The 27,438-nt window shown below is 42.8% G+C and overlaps 1 protein-coding gene across 1 annotated transcript in view; it reads left to right on the top strand.

Moving 5' to 3' along the window:
- Window positions 1–20,699: 20,699 nt before the first annotated feature.
- Prr14l (proline rich 14 like) overlaps window positions 20,700–27,438 on the top strand; it is a 61,022-nt gene continuing 54,283 nt past the window's right edge. Inside the window, exon 1 of the mRNA XM_059275663.1 lies at window positions 20,700–21,220. Within this exon, the coding sequence (XP_059131646.1) occupies window positions 20,744–21,220 (477 nt within the window). The 5' untranslated portion in view covers window positions 20,700–20,743. The remainder of the gene's footprint in view (window positions 21,221–27,438) is intronic.

Genomic DNA, 27,438 nt, shown 5'->3' with positions numbered 1-27,438 from the left:
ACAGGGGAACCTTGTACCTAAGCCTACCACCTGACTTATGTGAGGCCGGCATAATAGTTTAATTGGCCATGACTTCTACACTGGCATTCAATTCTTCCTCTTAGTAAAAGCTAATTTCAGGGTCCTCACCCTAACCACCCTTGTTCTCTCATTAAAGGAAGATGCCAGATACTCTGTCATCACAGCTTGAGAAAGTTATTCAGAACATCCAAGCCATGTCTTTGACAGTTGGTTTTATATCTGTAGAGTCAACAAATGATTCTATTAAGTGATGTCCCACGGATTCAGATTCTTCAGGAAGAGATGACTTAGATGAAGGAGATTCTTTCCAACCTGGGCTCACCTGTGGTGCTTTAAGAGTATAACCTAGTCTCTATCGAAACAGAGAGGTCCAGGGCCAGTGCCTACAAGGAGGAGACAGGCTTTGGAAGTGGTACTTGTGGATGTTTTCCAATAAATTCCAAAAACCAAAAGCTCATTTAATTTGCTTATCTGGCTTTACAAATTATGCCTCAAAACCATCCTCTTTTTTTTTTTTTTTAAAGATGTCGCTGTACCCACAGCTCTGTGTTTTTGGGTTTTTGTTGTTGTTGTTGTTGTTGTTTTGTTTTTTTAAGATTTATTTAGCTGGGCGGTGGCGGCGCATGCCTTTAATCACAGCACTTGGGAGGCAGAGCCAGGCAGATCTCTGTGAGTTCGAGGCCAGCCTGGTCTACAGATTTAGATCCAGGACAGGCACCAAAACTATACAGAGAAACTCTGTCTCAAAAAAAATTAAAAAATAAAAAGAGATTGATTTATTTATTATATAGTGTTCTGTCTGCATATATTCCTGCAGGCCAGAAGAGGGCACCCAGATCTCATTACAGATGGTTGTGAGCCACCATATAGTTGCTGGGAATTGAACTCAAGACCTCTGGAAGAGCAACTAGTGTTCTTAACCTCTGAGTCATCTCTCTAGCCCACCAATCTATTTTTAAATAAAATGATGTTAAGAAATATGCTTCTACTAGGCAGTGATGGCACATGTCTTTAATCCCAGCACTCAGAAGGCAAAGGCAGGCAGATCTCTGAGTTCGAGGGGCCAGCTTGTTCTACAAAGTGAGATCCAGGACAGCCAGGGCTACACAACACAGTGAAACCCTGTCTCAAAAAAACAAACAAAAGAAAGGAAGAACGAAAAGAAGGAAGGAAGGAAGGAAGGAAGGAAGGAAGGAAGGAAGACACTTCTGCTTAGCACAAGACACAGGGACCAGATAAAAATTCCTTTTGGTTCCTTGCCACTCTGGTTCCTCCCCTTGACGACTTCCATCCTCCTTTATTATATATTAAAATATATATTAAAATACTCATACTTAATGTATTACCCTGTCTTTTACATGTTTTACTGAATTTCACCCCATACCCAAACAGAATGTTCTATGTAAGCTCTCCCAGTGACTTTCTCCCTACAACAGCTCCATTTGTTCCTAACAAATCTAAAAAAAGACCTTTTAGATGACGTCAATAAACTGGCTGAAAGGGAATTTCATCCCTTTCATCCGGGTCCAAATATTATTCTTTACATTTGTCCTCTATTCTCTCCTGTTCCCTTCCTTTGATGCTCTGTAGTTCCCTGCTACTTCTGCTAGCTTGTTTTGGCACAGGAGTCCTGGCAATGGGACTAGTCACTGTCACCCTGAATCAACTCCGAGCCCACCTAGTCTCACTGGGTTACAAGTGTCTCCCCTGCCTTGTCTCCTTCCCCTCCCTCAATGTTCCAGGGAAATCTCTCAGTTTTACTCTATAACAAAATCAACTGCTTACAGCCCTTTAACAATTCTTTTTCAAAAGTCTCTTTAGGAATACAGGACGATAATCGCATAATCCATTCACAGCTGATCAAGTTAAACTCTCCAGCTAAGTGACCAGAGGACCCGCCTCTTCAATGGACCACCCGCCTCCAACAACATGATTCATCACAGCCGATCAAGTTAAAACTCTCCTCCTGCTAAGTGACCAGAAGACACCCCCCACACACACTTCAATGGGCCCATAAATACCCCCTCTGACAAAGACCCTCCTCAGCAGGAAAACAGTACTCCTTTTCTCTGTATCCTAGAGTTTGGAACGATAGTTTCCTGCTGAAAGACTACACCTCCCAGGTTCCCTTGCGGCCAGACGAGGGCACTCCGGAACTGAGAAACTACAGGAGGGAACGCATAACAGGTGAGGTAGTCATTTATTCCCCTATAAAGGTCGTAGCCGCCTTCTTCCCGGAGTATCCTCTCATCTGTCTGCATGGACTGAGTCATTTTCTTATCTTATTCTCTTATGGTATGAGGCGTTCTCTCATCCCCCCTCATAGCATGGGACGTATGGCTCATCCCTCCACCTGAGTGAGATTGTGTCCCCTTGCAGTTTGTCCGCCAATAAACACGGTTCTGCCCACAGTCAGACTTGCCTCTCGCTTTCTGCTTTTCGGTCTCCTTTAAGCCACCCTCTGAAATCTACCAGTGTGCGTGTGTGTGTGTGTGTGTGTGTGTGTGTGTGTGTGTGGTGTGTGTTTAGGGGGGTGGTGTTATAAACTTAAGACAATGGAAAAGTTCTGCTTGGAAGTGTCCACTGTGCAAGTCTCTACAAACCCAAACCCTAAGACATTCCTAGACTTCTGTGATCCCTTGGTTGTTGATTAGTTCTGAGGATTGAACCCAGGGCCTTGGGCATGTAAGGCCAGCGCTTGTCCCACAGAACTGGGGATTGAAAACTAAATCAGTGAATGCTAATCAAATATTGAAACAATCCCAACTCTTTAACTTCCTCCAATAATTAGTGACAATAGCTGTGGTTTTTATGATAACTTAAAATTTTAATTTAAGCCAGGCGATGGTGGCACAGGCCTTTAATCCCAGCACTCAGGAGGCAGAGCCAGGCGGATCTCTGTAAGTTTGAGGCCAGCCTGGACTACAGAGGGAGTTCCAGGAAAGGCGCAAAGCTACACAGAGAAACCCTGTCTCGAAAAACCAAAAAAAAAAAAAATTTTTTTAATTAAAAAAAAAAAAGCTACCCACTAGGGGAGATAGTTGAGTGGGTTGCCAGACAGCCTGACTTCCATCACAGGATAGTAGCATGCATCTGTAACACATCCCTACTACTAATTGAGAACCACACCCACCCACCCATCCACCCATGGCCAAAAAAAAAAAAGCTTAAGGGCTAGCTAGCCTGGAGAACTCCATGCAGCAGAAACTAGAAGGGAGACCTTGCCTCAAAATGAAGTGCACTGTGGGATTGGGCACAGTATGACTGATGACGTTGTTCACATACTAGGCACATACACCTAAATAAATAGCTGCTGTGACTTCACAGACATCTTCCTAAACTTTCTATTGCATCCTGACTAGACAGTAGACACTAGGGTACTTCACAGACGGACAGTGACAAGCTGAGGAGAAGCTCGGAAGGGCCGATCCCAATCTCATGCAGGCCAATTTGATATGTGACACCCAGGGCTGGCCAAGCCCCTATTTACTGGGACATCTCTCTCTTTGAGGGAAATAAGTTAGGTGACTTATGATCCTACTCTGTAGCCAGACTGGCGTTGAACTCATGACAGTCCTCCAGCTTCAGCCTTCCACCAAATTCTGTCCATGCCTGGTGCACTTTCCTCATGCTTCCCCACTTTCTTTTTTCTTTCTTTCTCTTACTGCCTCACACACACCAGGCAAAGCTGTCTCTCTGCATGCAACCTCAGCCTGGTGTCTGACCTGTGCCACTCGACCAGCCTCCTGCTTCATTCTGGATACTGTTTTATAACCAGAACTAATGTCTTCGGTCATAAGACTGCCACGTGTCTTCTGACCATGCTGACTACTAATCTAAATGACATCTTTGCCTCCAGTTAATTACAGCACTTTTTAAAATTTTTTTCCAGCTTTAACACAAGCTGTAGGTTTCCAGTGTTTTTCAGAAAAAAATACATACATATATATGTATATACATATATATGTATATATATATAAAGCAAAAGCACTATAAAACAGAGAATTTGGGAGTGGGCCAACGGGCCTCCCATAGCACAATAAGTAAAGGTTCCCATGGTGGTATATACCTATAATCCCATCACTGGAAGAGTTTGAGGCCAATCTGACCTACCTAGTGAGAAATTGTAAAAAGGGAAAAGAAAAAGACGTTAGGGGAAAAAAAGCCCCATGGTGGTGGTGGTGGCAGCGGCGGCACCAGCAGCACACAACTTTAATCCCAGCACTTGCGAGGCAGAGGCCAGCAGATCTCTGAGTTCAAGGCCAGCTTGGTCTACCGAGAGTTCCAGGACAGCCAGGGCTACACAGAGAAACCTGTCTTGAACAACCAAAAGCAACAACAACAAAAAGTTAATAGAGTTTATAAAGAGGCCACTTTTTTTATAAAAAGAAAGAAAAGAAAAAAGATGGCTAGCCATGTCTGCATACTGAGTTCCAGGTCGGCCTGGGCTACATAGGGAGGGAGAACCCTATTACAACATTCCCTATCTCCCACCCCCTGAGAGAGAGAGAATTAAAAATAAAAAATTAGTAAGATGAATAATATTTTCATGTGATTTAAGAGAGTGAATGAGCCAAACACGTTTGTACAGGCCTATTATCCTACTGCCCAAAAGGCTGAGGCAGGAAGAGTTGGAGGCCAGCCTGGTCCACAGAGCAAGTTTCAGACATGCCTGAGCTAGAAAGTGAGATCCTGTCTCAAAACAATTAAAAATAAAACTAACCAAATAAGTAAAATAAAAACACAGCTGGGCATGGTGGCACGTGACTTTAATGGGAGCCGCTGACAGTTTCAGAGGGTGAGTCCATGAATGTCATGGCAGGGAGAAAAGCAGCAAGTAGACAAGCTTGGTGCTGGAGAAGTAGCTGAGAGATTGACAAGCATGAGGGAGGGAGGGAGGGAGGGAGGGAGAGGGAGAGGGAGAGTGTTAGGATTCTGCCACTCCTCCAGCTGCATGACCACACATTCAGTAGTCAAGGGGACTTACATTTTACATCATCAGTGAACACAGCGTGGTTACGCAACCTGCACATGCATGGCTAGCTCCATAAGCCTACCTGTGCATGTGCAGGGAAATCCATAAAAAGCGGATCACAGACTCTTCCCGTCTCTCTTCTGCACCCCCCCCCCCCATGTGTCTATCACAGGCCTGGTCACTCTTCTGTTCCCCCCGCCCCAATAAAGGTCTGAAACTGGGTTTGGTCGTGCCTCGTAGTGACCTTTCCTCACAGGGTAAAAGTGCTGCATTTAAAACCATAAGAGAGGGAGAGAGAGAGAGGGAGAGAGAGAGAGAGAGAGAGAGAGAGAGAGAGAGAGAGAGAGGGAGAGAGGGAGAGAGGGAGAGAAAGAGAGAGGCACTAGCACAAGCTAATTGGGAATGGTTTGGGCTTTTGAAACCTCGACGTCAACCCCCAAGGGTACACCTTTTCCAGTAAGATCCCATCTCCTAATCCTTCCCTGTTTCGCTAACTTCAGAACAAGCATTCAAATATATGAACCTATGGGGTCATTCTCATTCAAACCCCTCAGCCAGTCTCTACTACATAGAGTCCTTTTCAAAAACAAAATAAACAAACAATAATTAATACAAAGATTTCATGATGAGAAAATAATAAAAATGAATGTAAAGTGAATAATGGGATTGGTTATGCAAAGCCATACTGGTTCTTGAGAGAAAAGGAAAAGCCAGTAATGTTGTGAATTTTTCAGATTCTATTGTAAAGTTGTGCAATTGCCTGTGAACATACTTAATATGGATTAATATGCACGGTGGTGATGGAGCACACCTTTAGTCCCAGCACTGGGGAGGCAGAGGTGGGTGGATCTCTGTGAGTTTGAGGTCAGCCTGGTCTGTAGAGTGAGTTCCAGGACAGCTAGGGCTACCCAGAGAGACCTTGTGAAACACTCCCGCCCCACCCCGCCGAATTTAATTTACTTTAAGAAATTTTTCATTTTGTTATTTTTATATTTATATGCATATGTGTTTTTATCTATGTATCTATTGGTGGGGGATGCCCACGGAGTCTAGAAAAGGGCATCAGGTCCTCTGTGTCTGGAGTTAGAAGCGGTTGTAAGCTGCCGCCTCATTTGGGTTCTGCAAACCCAACTCTGTCCTCTGCAGGAGCACCAGCCTCAACTGCTGAGTGTTCTTTCCAGCTCCTTCAAAATGTTTCCAAGTGAATTTTTAGTTAATTATTTTTTGTTTGCTTGTTTGGTTTTGGTTTTTTGTTTTGTTTTGTTTTTAAGACAGGGTTTCTCTGTTTAACATTCCTGGCTATCCTGAAACTCCATTTGTAGACCAGGCTGGCCTGGAACTCACAGAACTCGGCCTGCCTCTGCTCTAACTCCTGGAGTGCTGGGATTAAAGGTGTGTGCCACACCACCTTACTAGTTAATTAATCTTTACGTCAGTATAGATTGGAAAATCAGTAACTTATATGTAAACTATACTCATATATGAACTGCATATGATTTCTTTCAGCCCAAAGGATAAATACTAGGGTTGGTATATGAATTTGTGTATTTTTAGTCTTAACGCTGAGAAAAACCACTATCTCGGGCAAAATGCATGCTCACTGGCTCAAAGCTATGTTTAAAAAATTATTTTTTAATTATGTGTTTGTGTGTATGGGATGTTTGAGTGTGGCTATGGAGGCCAGAAGCAGGGACTCTGGCTGGAGCTGGAGTTATAAGCTGCTGTGAGCCTCCCAGCAAGGTTGCTAGGAACTGACCTCAAATCCACTAGGAAAGCAGGACATATCCTGTTTTAACACTGAGCTGCCTCTCACAGATCTTTTCTGTCTGTTTGTTTGTTTTTTGAGTCAGGGTCACACTGTTCTGGAACTCACTGCATTGATCAACTGGCCTGGAACTCATAGAGATCCTCCTGCCTTTGCTGGACTTAAGGAGTGCACCATCAAGCCTCAGCTCACTCCGCAGATCCTCAGAGAAAAGGTAATTACAATTTTCCCCAAAGGCTTCATCACTTGCCTGGCTCATGAGCTTTAGGAAACTATAGGTGTCTATTGTCTATTTGTAATTCATGTCTGTGATTTGGGGAAGTTGATTTTTCTATGGATATATTTAATCCTCCCAACACTTTTTTCATTCTAATCTCTGCCAGACACTTTTTTTTTCCCTTTCGTGACAGGGTTTCTCTGTGTAACAGTCCTGGCTGTCCTGGAACTAACGCTGTAGACCAGGCTGGCCTCAAACTCACAGAGACCTACCTGCCTCTGCCTCCCAAGTGCTAGGACTACAGGCGTGCGCCACCACTGCCCGGTCTGCCAGACACTTCTTTTGGTGTTGTGATATAGTGCTGAAGAAAACAGGCGAGGATGGGAAGGGACAAGCAACAATAAGAGATGAAATGCGGTACTTTCAAAGCTGAAATTCATGGCAGAGAAATAATAATGAAGTGTAAGCAACTACTTTCCGGGTGTATGGTTTAGGTTTAGTAGCCAGTGTGATTAGAAGCATCCGGAGAATGGTGTGATTGTAGTTATTAAAAGGTATCACGATCTGCCAGGATGGTGGCAGCTGTCCACGTCACAGAAATGGATCGGACCATAGCACTGGTAACAGTTGGAGACAGGAACTGGGCCAAACGGTGTGTTTCTCTTTAAGAGCCAGTGGGATGGGGGCGGGGCTGAGTGTGTTTGGGGCTAGCCGAGGGCGGAGGTACCGGCTGGGAAGAGCCGCCCTCCCGAGTGCGCGCGCGCTCTGCGGGGGCGGGATCAAGACCCGTCCGCATGGCTGGCTTTGGCCCCGGATGAGGAAGTGCGGTGGGGTTGGGGGGGGGGGGGAGGCGGACTGTAGAAGCGGTGGAGGCCGGAGCGCCCTCGGGCCTCGGCTCCAGAAGATCTGGTAGAGTTGGCGGCGCCGGGGACAGTGGGGACCCAGGCAGCCGAGGCCAAGGTGGCGGGATGAGCACGAGCCGCGGAGCAGGCCACAGGGTAAGAGGCCCGGGAGGCCCCACAGCGCCCTGGGGGTTCTCTGCGGGATGGTGCTGACTAAAGGGGGTCCGGGTCCCCCAGCCTTTCGGGGGCGCTGAAGGGCACCAAAGCTGCGTCGTTAGTGACAGAAACACCCACAGACATCGAGGAGATCAGGCCCCATGTCGCTGGGAGAAAACAGCTTCTCAGAGTCCTGGCTCCAGGGAAAAGAGGCTCCCTTTCAGCCTCCATCTGCAAGGGAACCCCCTCCCCCAACTTCTCTCCTAGGAGAGGACGACGCCCCTTGTCAGCATATGCCTTTCTTCAGCTCTGGTCCATTTGTCAGTGAAGGGAGACCCGTTTATGGTGCCAAAGGGAATTCTTTATCCTAAGGATTTAAGAGGTAATCCCCAAAATCCCCCACTTTGGTCAACGTCTTCCAAGTGAAGGAGATTCTCAACTTCCTAAAAAGTAACAGAGGTATCTTTCTTTTCTGCAAAAAAACAAAAAGCAAAAAATACCAAAAAACAAAAACAGATTGTCTTCTCTTCATTTTTCACCTGCACCTCAAGGTAAAGAGAGGAAGGCCCAGAATTTATGTTATTGCAAGTCAGCCCTGTTCCCCTTCCCCCAATCATGTCCACCAAGGGAGCTTTGCTTTTTGTGTTTTTATTAGTCCTTTTAGTGTTCAGTGAGCTGCTCTTCCTCTTTTGGAGTGTGATATTTGCAAGTTTGTATCTCCCACTTAACATCTTTGTGACCTTGACGCATCCCCTGTCAGTTGCAGCCCATCTCTAACCTGGTGCTTTCTCTCTGAGTTGTCATGAGGGCTGAGGAAAGTTTTGTGAAAATGCTTAGTGCACAGTGAACTTTTGGTCAGTTGTGACTATTGATTTGTTAAGAAAGAACAGTCATGTCCTGCTGAAGGAAGCAGATGTTCTTGTGAATGTATCCTCCATCACAAATGTTTAACCCGTTCTTTCCACCAGAGAGGCTTTTCCCACACCCCTATGATAAAGGACATCTCTCTTTTTGGATCCTACTGTACTGTACCCCTCAAGTTAAGAAAGAGAGCCTTAGCGAGTAATCACAAGAAAAGAAAGATTAATTTTTGTTTTTGTTTTTGTTTTTGTTTTTTTTCAAGACAGGGTTTCTCTGTGTAACAGCCCTGACTGTCCTGGAACTCTTTTTGTAGACCAAGCTGGCCTCGAACTCATAGAGATCCACCTGCCTCCGGAATGCTGGATTAAAGGCCTGAGCCACCACCTGCTTGTTTTTTCCTGTGGATACAGGGTTTCCCTGTGTAGCCCTGGCTGTCCTGGAACTTGCTCTGTAGACCAGGCTGGCCTTGATCCGTTGCCTCTGCCTCCTGAGTTCTAGGATTAAATGTGTAATTAGTATTTGGAAACTAGTTAATTGTTTTTTCTCTAATAAGGTCTCAATACAGCCCAGGCTTAACTCAAACCCATTATGTACCGTAGGCTGACCTCCAGTCCCTGACCCCTGATAATCCTCCTCTCTCACCCCATAGAATGCTGCTATTTCAGACATGTACCATCATGTGCCTCGTTTTGTTTTGAGAAAAGGTCTCATGTCACCCAGGCTGGCCTTAAATTTGCTATATAGCCAAGCCTCTGATCCTCCTGCCTCCATCTCCCCAGTAAGAATCTTTTTTTTTTTTTTGAGACAGGGTTTCTCTATGTAGCCCTGACTGTCCTGGAGCTCACTCTGTAGACCAGGCTGGCCTCTGCCTCCCAAGTGCTGGGACAAAAGGCGTGTGCCACCACCTCCAGGCACCCCAGTAAGATTCTTAAGAGGGAGGAAACTGGATGCCAGAAGCCAGACTTTTTGTCCACCAAATCTATCTAGGTCTGCTTTTCCACTCCCTTCACTTGCTTTTGTGACAATTAAAAAAAACCCAAAAAACAAACTTCCTCTTACCGACATATCGTCTCCACCCTCCAGCTATCCTAAGAAAAGTAAGACTATCCTTTCCAGTCTATAAAGTGGTGAGATGGTTTCTTTCCCCTTTCCCTTGATGAATGTATGGAAATCTTTCAATCATGGTCTCTTGTCAGTAGATATCCAGAGCATTTTTAGTTTCATCCGCTCTGTTGAAAGATGGCTCTTTTTTTCCGAATGTTAATAAAAAAGGAAAGGGAAACAGTGCCTGATGCCTCGGAGACCCCCTGCACAGTTCATGTTTAAGAACTGGGTCCTGTGTCGTGTGTGCTCTTCTGGTCTTGCTTTCTGCTTGCGTTGAGACCGTGTTTAGTGGTTTGTTGTTTTTCTTTAGAGACAGAGTCTTGCTGTGCAGCTCTGGCTGGCCTGATACTCCCTCGTTTATCCAAGTCTGTCTTCAAACTCTGCTCAGCAGTCACCTTGCCTCAGCCAGAGGGATCACAGGTGTGAGCCAGTACTCCTGGTTTAGGGAGAGCTCATTAAAAGATTCTTCTTTTTCTGTTCCTCAAGAAGAGGCCTCTTCTCCAAATTCCCTCAAGGAAGAATTGACTACAGTGTCTGAATGTCCCTGGTGGACGGACTGGCTGCAGAATCTGAGTCTTTGGAAAAGAAAGCCTTTTTCTTAAGGTGAAAGGGTTGCTGGGAACTTCTGAGGGCCTGATCATTCTGAGTATTGTTCCTTGACACAAGCATGGCGGTGCCCAATGTTCTCTTCTTTTTGGTTTCTTCCTTTTTTTTTTTTTTTTTTTTTTTTTTACTTTCCTTGTTTTTTTGTTTTTTGAAACAGTTTTTTCTGTATAGTCCTGGAATGCCCTCTGTAGACCAGGCTGGCCTCAAACTTAGAGGTCCATCTGCCTCTGCTTCCCGAATGCTGGGATTAAAGGTGTGCCCCAATGAACTAAAGAGAAGGGATTACTGTGGTACATTTTTCTATTCTGTTTTCTTTGTTTTTATAGTTCTCTACTCTGCTTTCTTTGTTTAGAATTTGTTTGTGTGTTGGGGGGGAGTTGATTGATTAGGAATGTTGCCACTGTGGAATGTTTGGCATTGTAAAATATTCTAATGACACAGTTTTGATGTTAACTAATTCTTTCCTAGTAGGTTTCTGTCATATTTTTTATCTTTGGTAGGGTAGGGGCTCACACTTCCAGATTACCTGAAGGTACACTGAAGAAAAGCTTTCTGTTTTTTCTTGTATGTAAAGTGTTCTTAAATTGCCTCAAATGTCCATGAGTACCTCCTGAAGGCATTAGTTTGAGCCCTGTACTCCTGTTGATATCTGAAACAAAAGAGAAGTTATCCTTTTCATAGTGGGATTTTCTTGTGATTATTTTGATTTGGTCATTTTGCATGGGGAGAACAAGCCCAGGAAAGTTCATTTAAACCGAAGACATTTCAGGCCGTGCAGCTTGTGAGTGGAGTCAGGATAGGGACGCTGGCTCTAGCCCAGAGATTGAACTGTTTGCTATAGAGCTTTCATTGGAAACACACGAGAGGTCACTTGTTATAATAGCTCTTTCTCCTTTCTTTCTTTCTTTTTTTTTTTTTTTTTTTTTTTTTGGTTTTGTTTTGTTTTTCCAGACAGGGTTTTTCTATGTATCTCTGGCCGTCCTGGAACTCACTCTGTAGACCAGGCTGGCCTTGAATTCAAGAGATTCACCTGCCTCTACCTCCCAGATGCTGGGATTAAAGGTGTTTGCTACCACCACCCAGCATTACATTTTATTTTATGTATATATGAGTGTTTTGCTTGTGCACCTGGTACCTGCAGAGGCCAGAAGAGGGCATCACATTCCCAGAGCCAGAATTACAGACCATTGTGAGCTGCCATGTGGGTGCTGGAATCAAACCCAGATCCTCTGGAAGATTGGTCCTAACCGCTGAGCCATCTCTCCAACCTGCTAAGAGTCATTCTTAAGTGAATGGGTTAATTTTTGCTCAAACCTTAAACTAGGTAATGACCTGGTATTCTTCCCTAGTAGCTTGGTTATAAGTCATTGAGAAGGCTTGTAAATAAATCCCTGTCTGTATTTTATAAACATGTTACTTGTTCGTTCTTTCTTTCTTTCTTTCTTTCTTTTTTTTTTTTTGAGAGAGAGTTTCTCTGTAGCTCTGGCTGTCCTAGAACTGACTCTGTAGACTAAACTAGCTTGTTCTTTGCCTTTTACTACACATTTATTAAGGAATTTTTTTGATGGTTTTTCAAATTTATTAGGGATTTAATCTAAGAACTTTGATAGTTGAGACAGAGGGCTGACAGTCAGAAAGAATGATAAAATAAAAGGCTAATCCTTGCTAGTTATGTATTTAGCAGTTTTTTTGTATTTAGATCTGGGAGACTGATAAAAGCCATGTAACGTAACTCATACTATTTGTTTTTTGTTTATTTGTTGGCTCATTTTTTTGTGTTGCTGGTGCTCAGACCCAGGGTCTTATACCTTCCAAACAAATGCTTTCCATCGAAATACAGCTGAGATACAGTAATCACTAATGTACAACATACAAATGGGTTATTGTTGAGCACATCTCCCAGGCAACACTGTTAATATGTGGTTCATTAGTGGGGGTTTAAGGCGGGTTCGCATGTAACCCAGGTTGGCCTGGGACTTCTGTGTAATGGAGTGTCATCTTCAACTCCTGAGCAGCCTGCCTTTCCTTGCCTTTTTTTTTCCCCTTTTTGGTTTGTCAGGGTTTTTCTGTGTTACAGCCCTGCTATTCTGAACTTGCTTTAGACCAGGCTGGCCTCAGACTGCCTCTTCATCTCGAGTGCATGAGATTAAAGATGTGCGCGACCACACCTGGCCTTATACAGATACATAAACATGTGCAAAATGCTCATACACACAAAATAAAAATAAAATACATAGAACAGCTGAACTGTTAAATACTCCACCTCAAATATCAGCCTTGTTAAGATGTAATTCATCAAGATACAATTCATCTGGACTAGAGATGGTCCTCAATGGTAGAGCAACCTAGCCTAGCATTTCTGAAGTCCTGGGCTTGATCTTAAGCACCACAGAAACAAAAAACAAGTAAAAAGCCATGTAAAAACATGTAGAAACTAACATAGCTTGCTTGTTTAAACTGTACAAGTCTATGCACTTTATAGTACAGCCATTACTATGATCAATTTTAGAACTTTATTTTTGGTGGCTTTTATTTTGTTTTGCTTTGAGACTGGGTCTTTCTAAATATTCCTGGCTGTGCTGGAACTCCCTATGTAGACCAGACTATCCTGGAACTCAGGGAGATCCGCCTGCCTCTGCCTCCTGAGTACTAGGACTAAAGATGTACTCCACCACATTTGGTTCAGAACTTTTTAAAAAAAGATTTCATGTGCTTGAGTGTTTTGCCTGCAGTGTCCCGCAGGCATCAGAAGACAACATTGGATCCCCGGAACTAGATTTAACGGAAATCAGTCACTTTGTAGATGGATGCTGAGAACCAAACCTGGGTCCTTTGCAAGAGCAGCCAGTGCTCTGAACCACTGAGCCATCTCTCCAGCCCTAATTTTAGAACTTTTTCTTTTACTTGCTTACTTATTTATTTATAATGGAGACCAACCAAGTCTCACTGTGTACCCCTACATAGGTTGGAACTCTCTGTGTAGACCATACTGGCCTCAAACTCTTCCATTTGTGTGGTTCCCTTTGAAGGTTGTTGGGTTCTTTGGAGGCGGTTGTGATCTACCTATGGGTACTGGGAACTGAACTTGGGTTCTTTATAAGAGTAGCAAGTGCTCTTGCCGGGCGGTGGTGGCGCACGCCTTTAATCCCAGCACTCGGAGGCAGAGGCAGGTGGATCTTTGTGAGTTCGAGGCCAGCCTGGTCTACAGAGAGAGATCCAGGAAAGGCGCAAAGCTACACAGAGAAACCCTGTCTCAGAAAAAAAAAAAAAAGAGTAGCAAGTGCTCTTAACCACTGAGCCATCTGTCCAGTTCCCAAACAGTTTTATTCCAGAATGAAACTGCGCATTCCCTGTCACTTTGTGATGGCCCAATTCTTTTTTTTTTTTAAGATTTATTTATTTATTTATTATGTATACAGTGTTCTATCTGCACATATCCCTGCAGGCCAGAAGAGGGCACCAGATCTCATTACAGATGGTTGTAAACTACCATGTGGTTGCTGGGAATTGAACTCAGGACCTTTGGAAGAACAAGCAGTGCTCTTAGCCTCTGAGCCATCTCTCCAGCCCCGATGGCCCAATTCTTTTCCCTAAGTAACTACTAATATCCACTTTATAGATTTGCCTGTGCTTGAAATTTCATAGAAATAAGGCCTTAAAATTCGTGGTTTCTCTAACAGGATTCTTATACTTAGCATAGTAATTTCAAAGTCTGTCTATTTTGTGATCTCTTGGTACTTTGTTCCTTTTTATGGCTTAATATTTCTTTGAATAACTAGACAAATAGTTTGTTCATCCACTTATCAATGGTCATTTGTATTTGTTTCTATTTTTTGTCCACTGTGAATAGTTCTGCTAAGAATGTTTGTGTCCAGTGTTTTGTAGACATGTTTTTCTATGGGTATACCCAAGAGTGGACTTTTTGAATCATAATGGTAACTGTGATCAAAGGAACAGTTTGTTGGTTGTTTTTGTTTTTGTGTTGTTATATTTTTATCCTCTGTGCTAAGGATGGGGGACTCTCCCCATATTTTTTTTTTTTTATTTGTATGTATGTGTGTGTCTGTGCACATGCATGTGGTAGCCTCAGAGGCCAGAAGAGGAATTGGATCCCCTGGAGCTGGAGTTACAGGAGGTTATGGTGTGCTCGATGTGGTTGCTGGGAACCTGACAATGGCCCTGTGCAGGAGCAGTGCTCACTCTGAACTCTGGAGCCATGTTTTCACCTCTGACCCAGGCAAGCACTTTCACTGAGCTACAGCCCCAGCCCAAGGAGACAGAATTGAGTTTTCCTCAGCAGAGAAGCTTCGAGGAAGGATGACATCATCAAGGAAATGAAACCTAGGAAGAGAGTTATGGGGTAGCTTTTGAGAACACCCATATCTCCCTGGTGGGCAAGGGAGAAAGAGGTCTTGAACACAAGGTGGCAGCGACCCAAGAAGCCTGTGTGCACCGTCAATTCGTTTTCTTTGATGGAGAGTGGCTGTGTATCCCGGGTTCGTGAACGCGCAGCCCGGGTTCGTGAACGCGCAGCCCTGCTTGCTCAGGTGCTGCTGCGGCTGCAGGTGTGTCTTCCCACAGGGAGATGCACTTACTTTTCACATGGCTTGATCTACACTGTTGTGTATGGATGGTGGATGTGACTGTGGGCCTGTGTCACCACCGTGGGTATGTAGAGGCCAGAGGACACCTTCGGGGGTGGGTCTCCTTCACCTTGTGAGTTTCAGGCATTGTGTTCAGGTCAGCGGGCTTGAAAGGCCAGCAGTTTAACTGCTGAGCCATCTTGGTGACCCATCCTTACACTGTTTTGTCTTGTACTTACTCCACTTGTGTGCGTTGTGATAACTAGGAAGAGGAATCCAAACCAAGTTAAAATTGAATATTTCCTACTTCCTTTTGGCATCAGATAGCAATTCCAGTTTATTTCTGCTAACTCCCATATACATAGACAAATGACCTAAAATCTGAAATGCCTTCAGAAATATCCAGTAGCTACAGAGAGGAAGATTCTAACTCTGAAAGGAATAAATTAGCCCCCACAATGTTTTTTAAAGATATTTATTGATTTTTAGTTGTTTGTATTTGTATTTTATGTGTGTGTGTGTGTATGCTGAGTGTATGTACGTGTACCGTCAGAATGCAGGTGACTGTAGAGGCTGGAAGACAGTGGCAGACTCCTGGAACTAGAGTTAGATGTGGCTGTGAGCCACCACATGGGTCCTCTGCAAGAATTGCTCCAACCCCACAGCATTGTTTCTAGATGGAGAATCTATGGGTTTTGCCATGTTTCTTCTGTATATAATAGTATAATAGTGGATCTCTCCTGGGTAATTTAGGGCTTCTCTCTCTCTCTCTCTTTTTTTTTTCCTATGTTTTTTGAAACCAGGTCTTCCTGAGTGACCCAGGCTGGTCTTGAATCCTAGGTTCTCCTAGCATCAGCCTCCTAAATGCTAGGATTATTACCGTGAGATTAATGATTTGGGCAATATTTATTTATTTATTTATTGGTTTTTCAAGACAGGGTTTTTCCGTGTAGTTTTGGTGCCTGTCCTGGATCTCGCTCTATAGACCAGGTTGGCCTCGAACTCACAGAGATCCACCTGCCTCTGCCTCCCGAGTGCTGGGGTCAAAGGCGTGCGCGCCACCACCGTCCAGCTATTTTTGTTTAGTGTGCATTGCTGTTTTGCCTGCATGTATGTCTGTGTGAGGGTGTTGGATCCTAGAGTTAAAGATACTTGTGAGCTGCCATGTGGGTGCTGGGAATTGAACCCGGGTCCTCTGGAAGAGTAGTCAGTGTTCTTAACAGTTGAGCCATCTCTCTAGCCCTGATTTAGGCAGTATTATTTATTTATTTATTTATTTATTTTTTGGTTTTTCAAGACCGGGTTTCTCTGTTTAGTGCTTGATGTCCTGGAACTTACTTTGTAGACCAGGCTGGCCTTGAACTCAGGGAGATCTACCTACCTCCAGCTCCCTTGTGCTGGGATTAAAGGCGTGCGCCACCACTGCCCTGCTTTGTTTTTTGTTTTTTGTTTTTGTTTTTTTGTTGTTGTTGTTGTTGCTTTTTTTTTTTCTTTTTTTTTTTTTACTTGTGAGTACTCTTGTCTGTCTAGAGGACATCAGATCTCATTATAGATGATTGTAAGCCACCATATGGTAGCTGGGAATTGAACTCAGGACCTTGGAAGAGCAGCCAGTGATCCTAACCGCTGAGCCATCTCATTAGCCCCTTATTCATTTTTTTTTTAAGTTAATGTATATGTGTGTGTCCTTGCATTAGTTTATGTACACCAAAAGCATTCAGGTGCCCTCAGAGGCTAGCGGGTGTCAGATCTCCTGGAGCTGGAGTTACAGCTGGTTGTGAGCTAACTGATGTAGGTGCTGGAATCTAGATCCTCTATAAGAACAGTAAGCGCTCATAACCAGAGCCATATCTCTCCAGCCTTCAAATTAGGTAATTTTGGTTTTGAGACAAGGTTTCACTATATAGCTCTGACTGGCCTAGAACATGCTATGTAGACCTGGCTGATCTCAAACTCAACATACAGAGTTCTGCCTTCCTCTGCTTCCCAAGTGTTGATACTAAAGATGTGTGCCACCTCCCATCTAAAAGCAAATATTCCTTAAATCTTGTTTACTTAAGTGTTTAATTTTTATGTGTAAGTGTTTTGCCTGTTCTGTCTTGGACCACATATGTGCAGTGTCCATGGAATCCAGAAGAGGATGTTGTGTCTCTTGGGAGTGGTGTTCTGGATGATAGTAAGCCACCTTGTGAGTGGTGAGAACTGAATCTAGGACCTCTGGAAGAGGCAGCTAGTGCTCTTAATCACTGAGCCATGGCTCCAGTCCCTGGCCCAAGAATTTTAGAAAACCCTTTTTTGTTGTTTTAAAAAAAAAAAAAAAAAATTAGCATGTAGCCAGTACATCTTTTAATCCCAGCATTTGGGAGGCAGAGGTAGGTGGATCTCTGAGTTTGAGGCCAGCCTGGTCTACAGAGCTAGTTCCAGGACAGCCAGGGCTATACAGAGAAACTCTATCCAAAAAAAAAAAGCAAAACAAAACAACAAACAAACAAACAAACAAAAACTAACAAAAAAAGAACTAGCATGTGGCTTCGTGTGTGTTCTCTGTGCTCTCATTCTCTCCCCCAGCCCCTCCCCCACAAATGACCTAAGGCTTCATGCATGCTAGGCAAGCACTCTACCCCTGAGCTATATTTTCATCCCTCTACTACTGCAAAATACTTAGGTGAAGTGTTTCAGCAAATAGCCTGTTTCTAGCAGTCAGTACAAGACATTTAACCACCAGCACAGTGGCAGTCCTCTGAGAGTCCTCCTCTTCCGTAGTATATCATATTAGGCTTGTCATTTTCTACCTCCTCGGCTGTGGTATTAAGATCTATAACGGGAAGGTGATACTGGCTCTGCTTAGCTCACGGGACTGTTCTGTGAATTAAATAGGTGGTTGCTATAAAAACTCTTGGAGAATCTCAAAAAGTTGAATAAAAGTCAAAAAGGATTCTGCTAAAGGAGTTGGGTTAGTTAGGAACTTGTCTTGTCTGGATAGATCTCAAGTATGTAAAGGAATGGAATTGCATTTTCCAGTATCTTCCTTCAAAGAAGAAAGGTAAATGTATTAAAATTTCCAATATCCTTCAACATATATTCATTCACCAAAAATTTATTGATAGCTAAGACCTGAGTTTGATCCCTGGAACCCACATAAAAATGCCAGGTGTTAGCTGGGTGGTGGTGCCCCATGCCTTTAATCCCAGCACTCCGAGGCAGAGATGTAAAGGGTCTGTCTCTGTCCTGACAGCCAGCTCCCAAATAATGACATGGAGATTTATTAATTATGAAAGCTTGGCCTTGGCTTAGGCTTGTTTTTAACTAGCTCTTATGACTGAAATTAGCCCATTGCTATTAATCTGTGTTCTGTCATGCACTGCCCATCCTGCTTCCTCCAAGCCTCCTGCCTTCTCTCTCACAAGCCTAGATTCCTCCTTCTTCTTTCTCTCTCTGCCCAGAAGTCCTGCCTATTCCTCCAGCCTATCTATTGGCCAATAGTTTACCTTTTTATTATACCAATCACAGTAATACATCTTCATACAGTATACAAATATTCCACAACCCAGAAGCAGGTGGATCTCTGTGAGTTTGAAGCCAGCCTGGTTTATATAGAATGAGTTCCAGGACAGCTAGGACTCCATAGTGAAACCCTGTCTCAAAGAGATGAAGATTCTCTGGCTTGCTGGCCCTCCAGTCTAGCTTAATTGGCGAGCTCTAGACCAATGAGAGACTCTGTCTCAAAGGAGGTGGATAGTATTCCTGACGATGACACTGAAAACTGTCCTGTGCCCTCCATGTGCACCAGTGCACACACAAATACATATATGTAAAAAAACAAAAACCCAAACCTTCCTGAGGAATTGCCGTATGTCAAGTGCCTAGCCCGGGGTATATCTGTGAACAAGGGCGTTTAAGTTCATGCCTTGAAATCAGCTAGAGAAGCACCTCTATTTTCTAGTTGATATCAGGTCTGCTTTGGGGTGCACATTCATGTCTTTATTCTGTTTGCTCAATTTTCTTTCTGAATTAAAATTCTTTAAAAGATTGATTGATTGATTGATTGATTGATTGATTTGAGATAGGGTCTCTCTATGGAGCCTTGTCTGGCATGGAATTCACTTATATAGGCCACGCTGGTAAAAAAAAAAAAAAAAAAAAAAAAACTCACAGAAATGTGTCTGCCTCTGCCTCCTGAGTAGTGGGATTAAAGGTATGTGCCACCAGGCCTGGCTGTTCTGTATTATGTGTATTTATGTGTATCTATGCAGATGAGTTTAGTTTCCTAAAGATGCTGGAGGCATCAGATCCTCCTGGAGCTTGAGGTACTGATAGTTTTGAACTGTTCAGCATGGGTGCAGACTTGTGGGAACCAGACTCATGTCATCTGCAAGAACAGTATACACTTTTAACCACTTAGCCATTTTGCTAGCACTCCCCCTCCTTCCCCCACATTCTTAAGATAGGAGCTCAATCTTAACCTAGGATAGTCTCGAACTCAGTCTGTAGTTGAGGCTGTTCTTGCACTTGAGTTAATCCTCCTGTCTCAGCTTCCAGAATAATAGAATCACAGGTATGAGCCCCAACACTCGGTGGTAACAGTTAATTTTGGTGGTGTTGGGGCTTGAACTCAGGCTTTATATATCCTGAGTAAGTAAGTGCTCTACCACTAAGCTATGTTCTGTGCTTCACATTTAAACAGTATTCACAAGGCAGTATTTTAATTAAGGTCAATGACGTGCCTATTGAAGATTAAGATGTGTGTTTTTCTACCATTTCAATAGACATTTTGGTATTTGAGAATGCTGACATTTGAAGTTGAATCTGTTTTCCTTTTTTTTTTGTTTTTTGCTTTTTTGTTTTGTTTTGTTTTTTTGAGACAGAGTTTCTCTGTGTAACAGCTCTGGCTATCCTGAAACTCATTTTGTAGACCAGGTCCATCCACCTGCCTCTGCCTCCTGAGTGCTGGGATTAAAGGCCTGCACCACCACCACCCGGCTGTTTTCCATATTTCACCCCAAGTGAACTGAAACAGCTCTTTTTCCCTGTCAAGGTTTTATTTTTTTTTATTTTATTTTATTTTTTTTTTTTTTAAAGATTTATTTATTTATTATGTGTACAGTGAGTGTTCTGTCTGCAGGCCAGAAGAGGGCACTAGATCTCATTGTAGATGGTTATGAGCCACCATGTGGTTGCTGGGAATTGAACTCAGGACCTCTGGAAGAACAGCCAGTGCTCTTAACCGCTGAGCCATCTCTCCAGCCCTTTTTTTTTTTTTTTTTTTTTTTTTTTTTTTTTTTTTTTTTAAATATTGCTTTGTACATACACAAGGTATTTAATGTTTCTTTTTTTCTTTTCATTTATTCATTTATTATGTATACAGTATTCTGCCTGCATGTGTCCCTGCAGGCCAGAAGAGGGCACTAGATCTCATTACAAGTGGTTGTGAGCCACCATGTGGTTGCTGGGAATTGAACTCAGGACCTCTGGAAGAGCAGTTGGTGCTCTTAACCACTGAGCCATCTCTCCAGCCCCCCCTGTCAAGGTTTTAAACGTGTATCCCTTCCTTTGATTTGTGTCAGGGTAAACCATTGATGTAAGAGACTTGACTCCTAATCTCCGTCTGCCCTAATGCTGTTGTCATCTGGAGTAGAGACTCAGCCAGTCCCACTTGATTCCTCCATGCCTGCTGTGGTACAAGAGTTATACTCTGAACTCTCAGCCAGTGTCTCCAAAGAGCTTCATGCTGAGAAGGAGCCAAGTATGATTCCAGATAGAAAACCTGGAGCCTCAAGCTCTTCTAGAAGTCAGAGTAGGGCATTACCCCTGGAGCTGCAGAGGACCCATGCAGAAGGCTGTTGTGAAGAAACCTTTGAGACCTTGGATTACGGGGGCAAGACTGGGTGGTGCGGACCAGTGGAGCCCACAGCAAGAGGGCCTGTGGCTTTTGAGCTCTTGGATAGGGAAGAGAGAACCAAGAGCATGGAGCCAGAGGTCTTCAGAGATCAAGGAGACCGGGCCGAAGTTTTCCGAGACCCCTGTGAGGGAGCAAAGGAAGACCCATGCCAACATTCCACAGCTACTAAAGAAAAGATCTGCCCCAGTCAGGTAAGAAATGAGTCTTGACGCAGATCCGTTCAATGTGAGCGACGACACTGCAGATGATAAATCACAGATTCTGACAGGTAGCCTGTGACTTAGTCTTGAAACATTTTTAAAATAATTGTTTTTTATGTGTATAAGTGTTTTGCGTGTTCTGTCTTGTACCACATATGTGCAGTGTCCATGGAATCCAGAAGAGGATGTTGTGTCTCCAGGGCGTGGTGTTCTGGATGATAGTAAGCCACCTTGTGAGTGGTGGGAACTGAATCTAGGACCTCTGGAAGAGGCAGCTAGTGCTCTTAACCACTGAGCCATGGCTCCAGTCCCTGGCCCAAGAAAACACTACTGTGCTCTCACTATTGCATGGATTATTGAGTCTCTAAATATAATATATTTCTTTTTTAAGTTTATTTTAATTTTATGTGTATTGGTGTTTTGCCTGCATGTATGTCTGTGTGAGGGTGTCAGATCTTGGAGTTACAGACAGTTATTAGCCACCATGTGGGTGCTGGAAATTGAATCCTGCTCCTCAGGAAAAGCAGTCAGTGCTCATAACTGCTGTGCCATCTCTCCAGCCCCTCAAAATAATGTATTTCTACACATGATGTTAGATAATTATGTGTCAGGGCTGGGGAGATGGTTTAATTGGTAAAGCATCTGCCATGCAAAGTTCAGATCCTCTACACCCACATAAAAAAGCCAGGCACATCAGCATCTCAGTAGCAGAGAGAGCAGATGCTTGGAATTCGTTGGCTGGCCAGCTGAGCCAAATCTGTGAGCTCCAGGTTCAGTGGAGACCCTGCTCAAAAAGCATGGTTGCAATGGGTAATGGTGGTGGCACATGCCTTTAATCTCAGCACTTGGGGGAGGGGGGGGCAGAGGAAAGTGGAACTCTGATTTTGAGGTGGTCTACAGAGTGAGTTCCAGGACAGCCAGTGCTACACAGAGAAACCCTGTCTTTTTAAAAAAAAAAAAAGCAAAGGTGGTGCATGACTGTAATCCCAGCACTCAGGAGGCAGAGGCAGGTGAATCTCTTGAGTCAAAGCTAGTCTGTTCTATATAGTGAGTTCCATGATAGCAAATGTCACACAGTGATACCCTGTGTCAAAAACAAACCAAACAAAAAGACCTTTGCAAAAAAAAAAAAAAAAAAGGAAGGTGGAGATGGAAGACATCTGATAGCAACCTCTAGCCTCTGTATGTGCAGGTATGGGTAAGCACACATACATGTACACACACCACCAACACATATAACACACATACACACAGAAAGATTTAGTGCTTGGGACACTGAGACATGAAAACCAGCCTGGATTACACAGTGAGTTTGAGGCCAGCCTGGGGTACAGGAGGAAAAATGAGAATTAGTAAGTGCCTTTGATTCCAGCACTCTGGAGGTGGAGGAAGGGGGACCAGAAATTCAAACTCATCAAGCTTCACCTGCCTCTGCCTCTCCAGTGCTGGGATTAAAGGTGTGCGTCACCACCATCCAGCTTTGTATGTTTGTTTTTTGAGACAGGGCTTCTCCTTGTAGCTTTGGCTGTCCTAGAACTCACTCTGGAGGCCACACTGGCCTCAAATTCAGAGATCTGCCTGTCTGTGCCTCCTAAAGTGCTGAACCAGCTCTTTTTTAGTTTTAGCTTGTTTGATTTTGTTTTTGTGACAAGGTCTTTATTCTGTAGCTCAAACTGGCCTTTAATACAAGATAATCCTCCTGCCTCAACTTCTTGAGTATCGAAACTAGAAAAGTACAGTACCATGCCTGGCTTTGTAGCCACATGGAGAATTTCACAACCTTATGTAATTCTAGTTCTAGGGGCTCCTATGTGTCTTCTGGACTCTTTGGGTACCAGACATGCGTGTGATGCACATATATGCATGCACTCACACATATACTTACACTTTTTTTTTTAATTGTAGTCTTAGCTGGCCTGGAACTTGTTATATTAAACCAGTCTGGCTTTGAACTCACAGAGATCCACTTGCTTCTGTCTCTCAAGTGCTGGGATTAAAGATGTGTACCACCACACCCAGCAACACATAAAACTTTTTTTAAAAATTAAATTATTAATTGAAGGATGGGAGAAAAAAATTAGCTAAAGTTGTAGATACTTCCAAATTACCTTGTTTGGAGGAAGTAGAATCCTCATGGCTTTCAGTACATTGGAACGTTCCATGTTGTTGATGTAAATATATCTTTGTCTTAGTTTATTCCTGCTCTGAAGAGACACCACGATCAAGGCAACTTCAGAAGAAAGTGTTTATCGGTTTCAGTTTCATAGGTTGAGTCATAAACATCATGGCAGGGAGCATGATAGTAGGCAGGCAGGCCTGGTGCTGGAGCAGTAGCTGAGAGCTCAGATCTGATCCACAAGCAAGAGGCAGAGAGACAACTGGGAATCATGTGGGCTTTTGAAACCTCAAAACCTACCCCTTAGTGACACACCTCCTCCAACAAGGCCACAACTCCTAATCCTTCCCAACTAGTTCTACCAATGAAGGAATAAGCATTCACTGGGGACCATTCACATTCAAATCACCACCCCCTTCATAGATCTCTTTTTTTTTCTCAATTATGTATTACATTTTTAAGTGAGCTGCATAAACATAATACCTTAAACAAGAGTAGAAGTATACATACAGTATAACAAAATTAGCTTTAAATTTATATCAGTAAAGCAAAATCCATACTAATATAAAACATGTAAGATTAATAGTTTTTTAGATTAAAGTAGATTCAATCATTTACCATTTTATCTTATCATTTCTATATCTCCCTTTTTCTTTTCAGAACAAAATTCCTGAATCTAATCTTCTTTGTTTAGCTTTTTTCCTGACCATTATCCATAACAACTTGTAACCAACCCCCCTAAACAATAACAAATATCCATAATTTATTTTTGGGAATGTGGGTGTAGTTCTCTAGATTATTTCCTGCTGATTGGGGGTGCTGGCAACCTTATGGGGAACCTGAGAAAATTTAGGATTATGGCTAGTCTTGACTGGAGTATTCTGTGAGCCTGGATCATCTCAGCCACTCTTCATATATCTCTTTATCAATTTCTGTACTACTTCTTCAGTTTCTTCTGTCTCCCAACTTCTTGGTTTGTCTCTGCTTGTTGAGACAAGTTCCTTTTTGTAGCCCAGGCTAGTCCTTTATTTCCCCATGTAGCCAAGGTTGACTTTGTACATCATTCCAAAAGAAGTACTTGGAGAAAACAGACTTAGAATTTTAACCTGGAGGTTCAGGTCAGTAGCTGAGCTCTTGCCTGGCTAGCATGCAGGAGGTGCGGTTGCATCCCCTAGTGCTGCCAAAACAACAAACAAAACAATAAACACCTGCAGTTTTAACAGGTCGGTTAATATTGCTCATAGACTCAGTGGTAGAGCATGGAGCCCTCCTGAGTTTGGTCCTTAGCACAACAATAAACAAAACATAGAATTGGATCTATAGAATTGCTGCCAAGAAAAGAGGTTCTTCTTATCTGATCATCTGATTAACAGAACTGTCTTACCTGGATCAAGAAGAATTGTGTTCTGTTTTGCTGGTCAGGCTACACAAGGGTTGCACACTCTCCTCCATGTCATGTGCAGTAATGCTCTTGTGGACAACAATTCACATGGGTAACAGAACCTGAAAACACACCATTGGAAGCTGGGTTGTTGCATGTCTGACTCATGAAACTTAGGAAAGACAAGTCAGGAGAATTTTTTTTCCCCTAAATCTCAGGAGATTTGAGAAGAGCCTTCAAGCATTTGGATGGCTAGCCAACAGAAGTGAGCCTGCTGGGCACAGTTAGACTCATTGGACAGCATGGGGTAGTAGGTCACAAATCCTGTGGCAGTCTGAACACTGCAGCCCTCTCAGACAAAAAGACATGCCATTTACACAGCATTCAGGTTTCCAGAACGAGATGTCCACAAAATAATAACCCTTACTGGACTGGCAGGATACCACATAGACAGCTGCAGCTACACGTGGTGGTAGTCCTGTAATTTGGGAGGGTGAGGAAGGAAGATTGCCGTCTGTTCAAGACCACCCTGGACTACATAGTGGATATCAGGTCAGACAGCTATAAAGCAAGATCCTAACTTGAAGAAAGAAAAAAAGCAAAAGCAAACTGTAGCTAGAGTTTTCCTGCCTGGCCCACAGTCAGGACAAATCTCTGTCACCCGCCAGTCCCACAGCCGCTCAGACCCAACCAAGTAAACACAGAGACTTATATTGCTTACAAACTGTATGGCCGTGGCAGGCTTCTTGCTAACTGTTCTTATAGCTTAAACTAATCCATTTTCATAAAGCTATGCCTTGCCACGTGGCTCGTGGCTTACCGGCATCTTTACATGCTGTTTCTCATTGTGGCGGCTGGCATTGTCTCTCTGACTCAGCCTTCCACTTCCCAGCTTTATTCTCCTCCTTGTCCCGCCTATACTTCCTGCCTAGCCAATGGCCAATCAGTGTTTTATTTATTGACCAATCAGCAACACATTTGACATACAGAACATCCCACAGCAGCAAACAAACCAGACAAAATAAGAGAACATATTTTCAACATATAATTTATAAATACCTTGCCTTATACAAAGTTATGTTTTGTTTTGTTTTTTTTGAGACACGGTCTCTATGTAGTCCTGGATGTTCTGGAACTTGCTATGTAGGCCAGGCTGGCCTCAAACTCACAGAGATCGGTCTGCCTCTGCTTCCCAAGTGCTGGGATTAAAGGCGTGCGCCACCACACATAGAGAATTTTTGAATTGAGGAATTAAGAAACAACCCAACTGAGAGTCATAGTGCATACCTTTAATCCTAGCACTCATTTAAGAAGTTAACAATTTAAATACTTCAATCATGAGAAATCTTTTAATCACTTAGAAGGTACATTCATCATCATGGGCTTAGTTTACCAGGCGTGATGATACAGGCCTATAATCTGAGCATCATAGAGGTAAGGGAGTAATGATCCAGGAGTTCAAGATGAGCTTCAGGTATAGAGCAAAGCCAGGCTAGCCTGGGCTAGGTGGCACCCTATCTTAGAAGCAACCTGAGAACATGAATTAGAAATACTTAAATGTAAACGTACAAATAATTCTTTCTTGCTCTAGAGTTGTGTCCAAAGGTGTAAAATCTTGAACTAGTAATTTTGTTTCTTTGTTGAGGAATACTTTATTTTGGAAAGGAAGGAACTTTTTTTTTTTTTTACTGTTTTTTATTTTATTTTTTTAATTACACTCATGATATTAATTACATTTGTGGTATTCATTGATTACATTCACAGTATTCATTCAATAACTATATTTATTCATTAATTACCTTAATTATATTGATTTATTACATTCATGATATTATGTCCTGATACTACTGTCCATTTGTAGGGTTTTTCCATCACATAAAACAGAGATTCTGTACTTAGGAAATCATTGCTCTATTTTCCTTTCTTCTCCATCTTGAGATAAGGTCTAATCTTTCTGTCTCTATGAATTTGTATATTCTATATATTTCATGTAATACAATTCTATAGTATTTATCTTTTTTTAATGTAAAAACATTTTATGTACAACTACAGGAGAACTAAACACAGATAGCCTGAACAAAAAAACAGGTTATAATTCAAAAATCCAGGGTTGTTTGAAACTAGAAAATATTTTCTCTGTAGAAAATAGTAAAAATGATAACATTTCCCAGTTAGCTCTTTTAAGCCAAATAATAGCTGAATTATACATATAAATATTGATTATATTCTGGGATACAGAAGAAACCTATCTTCTGTTCAGAGAGCTATGTTTTACTTAAGTTGTGTAAGTTAGATTCCTATTCATCTTCCCCTTCACTGTTTGATTTACGGCAGATATTTTTCTATAGGCTAATCCATAATCTAAAAAGATGTTAGCCTCCTTTCCTGGAAGTATGGCCAGCTTTTTCTTTCATCAGCTTGATACAGTAAAAATTCTTATCCTAATAGTGAAATGTTTCACTAAAGCTTGCCCAGTGATTGGGTGAAACCAAAACTTATTATAAGTCGCAGTCATCCTAGGGTCCCCCCTGCTAGGTAGCCTCCCTGGATCTGTGGGTTGCATCTGATTGTCCTTTGCTTTATATCTAGTATCCACTATGAATGAGTACATGCCATGTTTGTCCTATGACTAACAAATAATTCTTTCTTGCTTTAGAGTTGTGTTAAAATGTGTAAAATCTTGAACTAGTAATTTTGGTTTTTTGTTGAGGA

The sequence above is a fragment of the Peromyscus eremicus genome, chromosome 10 (genome assembly GCF_949786415.1).
Source record: "Peromyscus eremicus chromosome 10, PerEre_H2_v1, whole genome shotgun sequence".
In the NCBI taxonomy this organism is placed as follows: Eukaryota; Metazoa; Chordata; class Mammalia; order Rodentia; family Cricetidae; genus Peromyscus; species Peromyscus eremicus.
The sequence above is the reverse complement of the archived record's forward strand: the minus strand, read 5'-3'. Positions and strand labels throughout refer to the sequence as shown.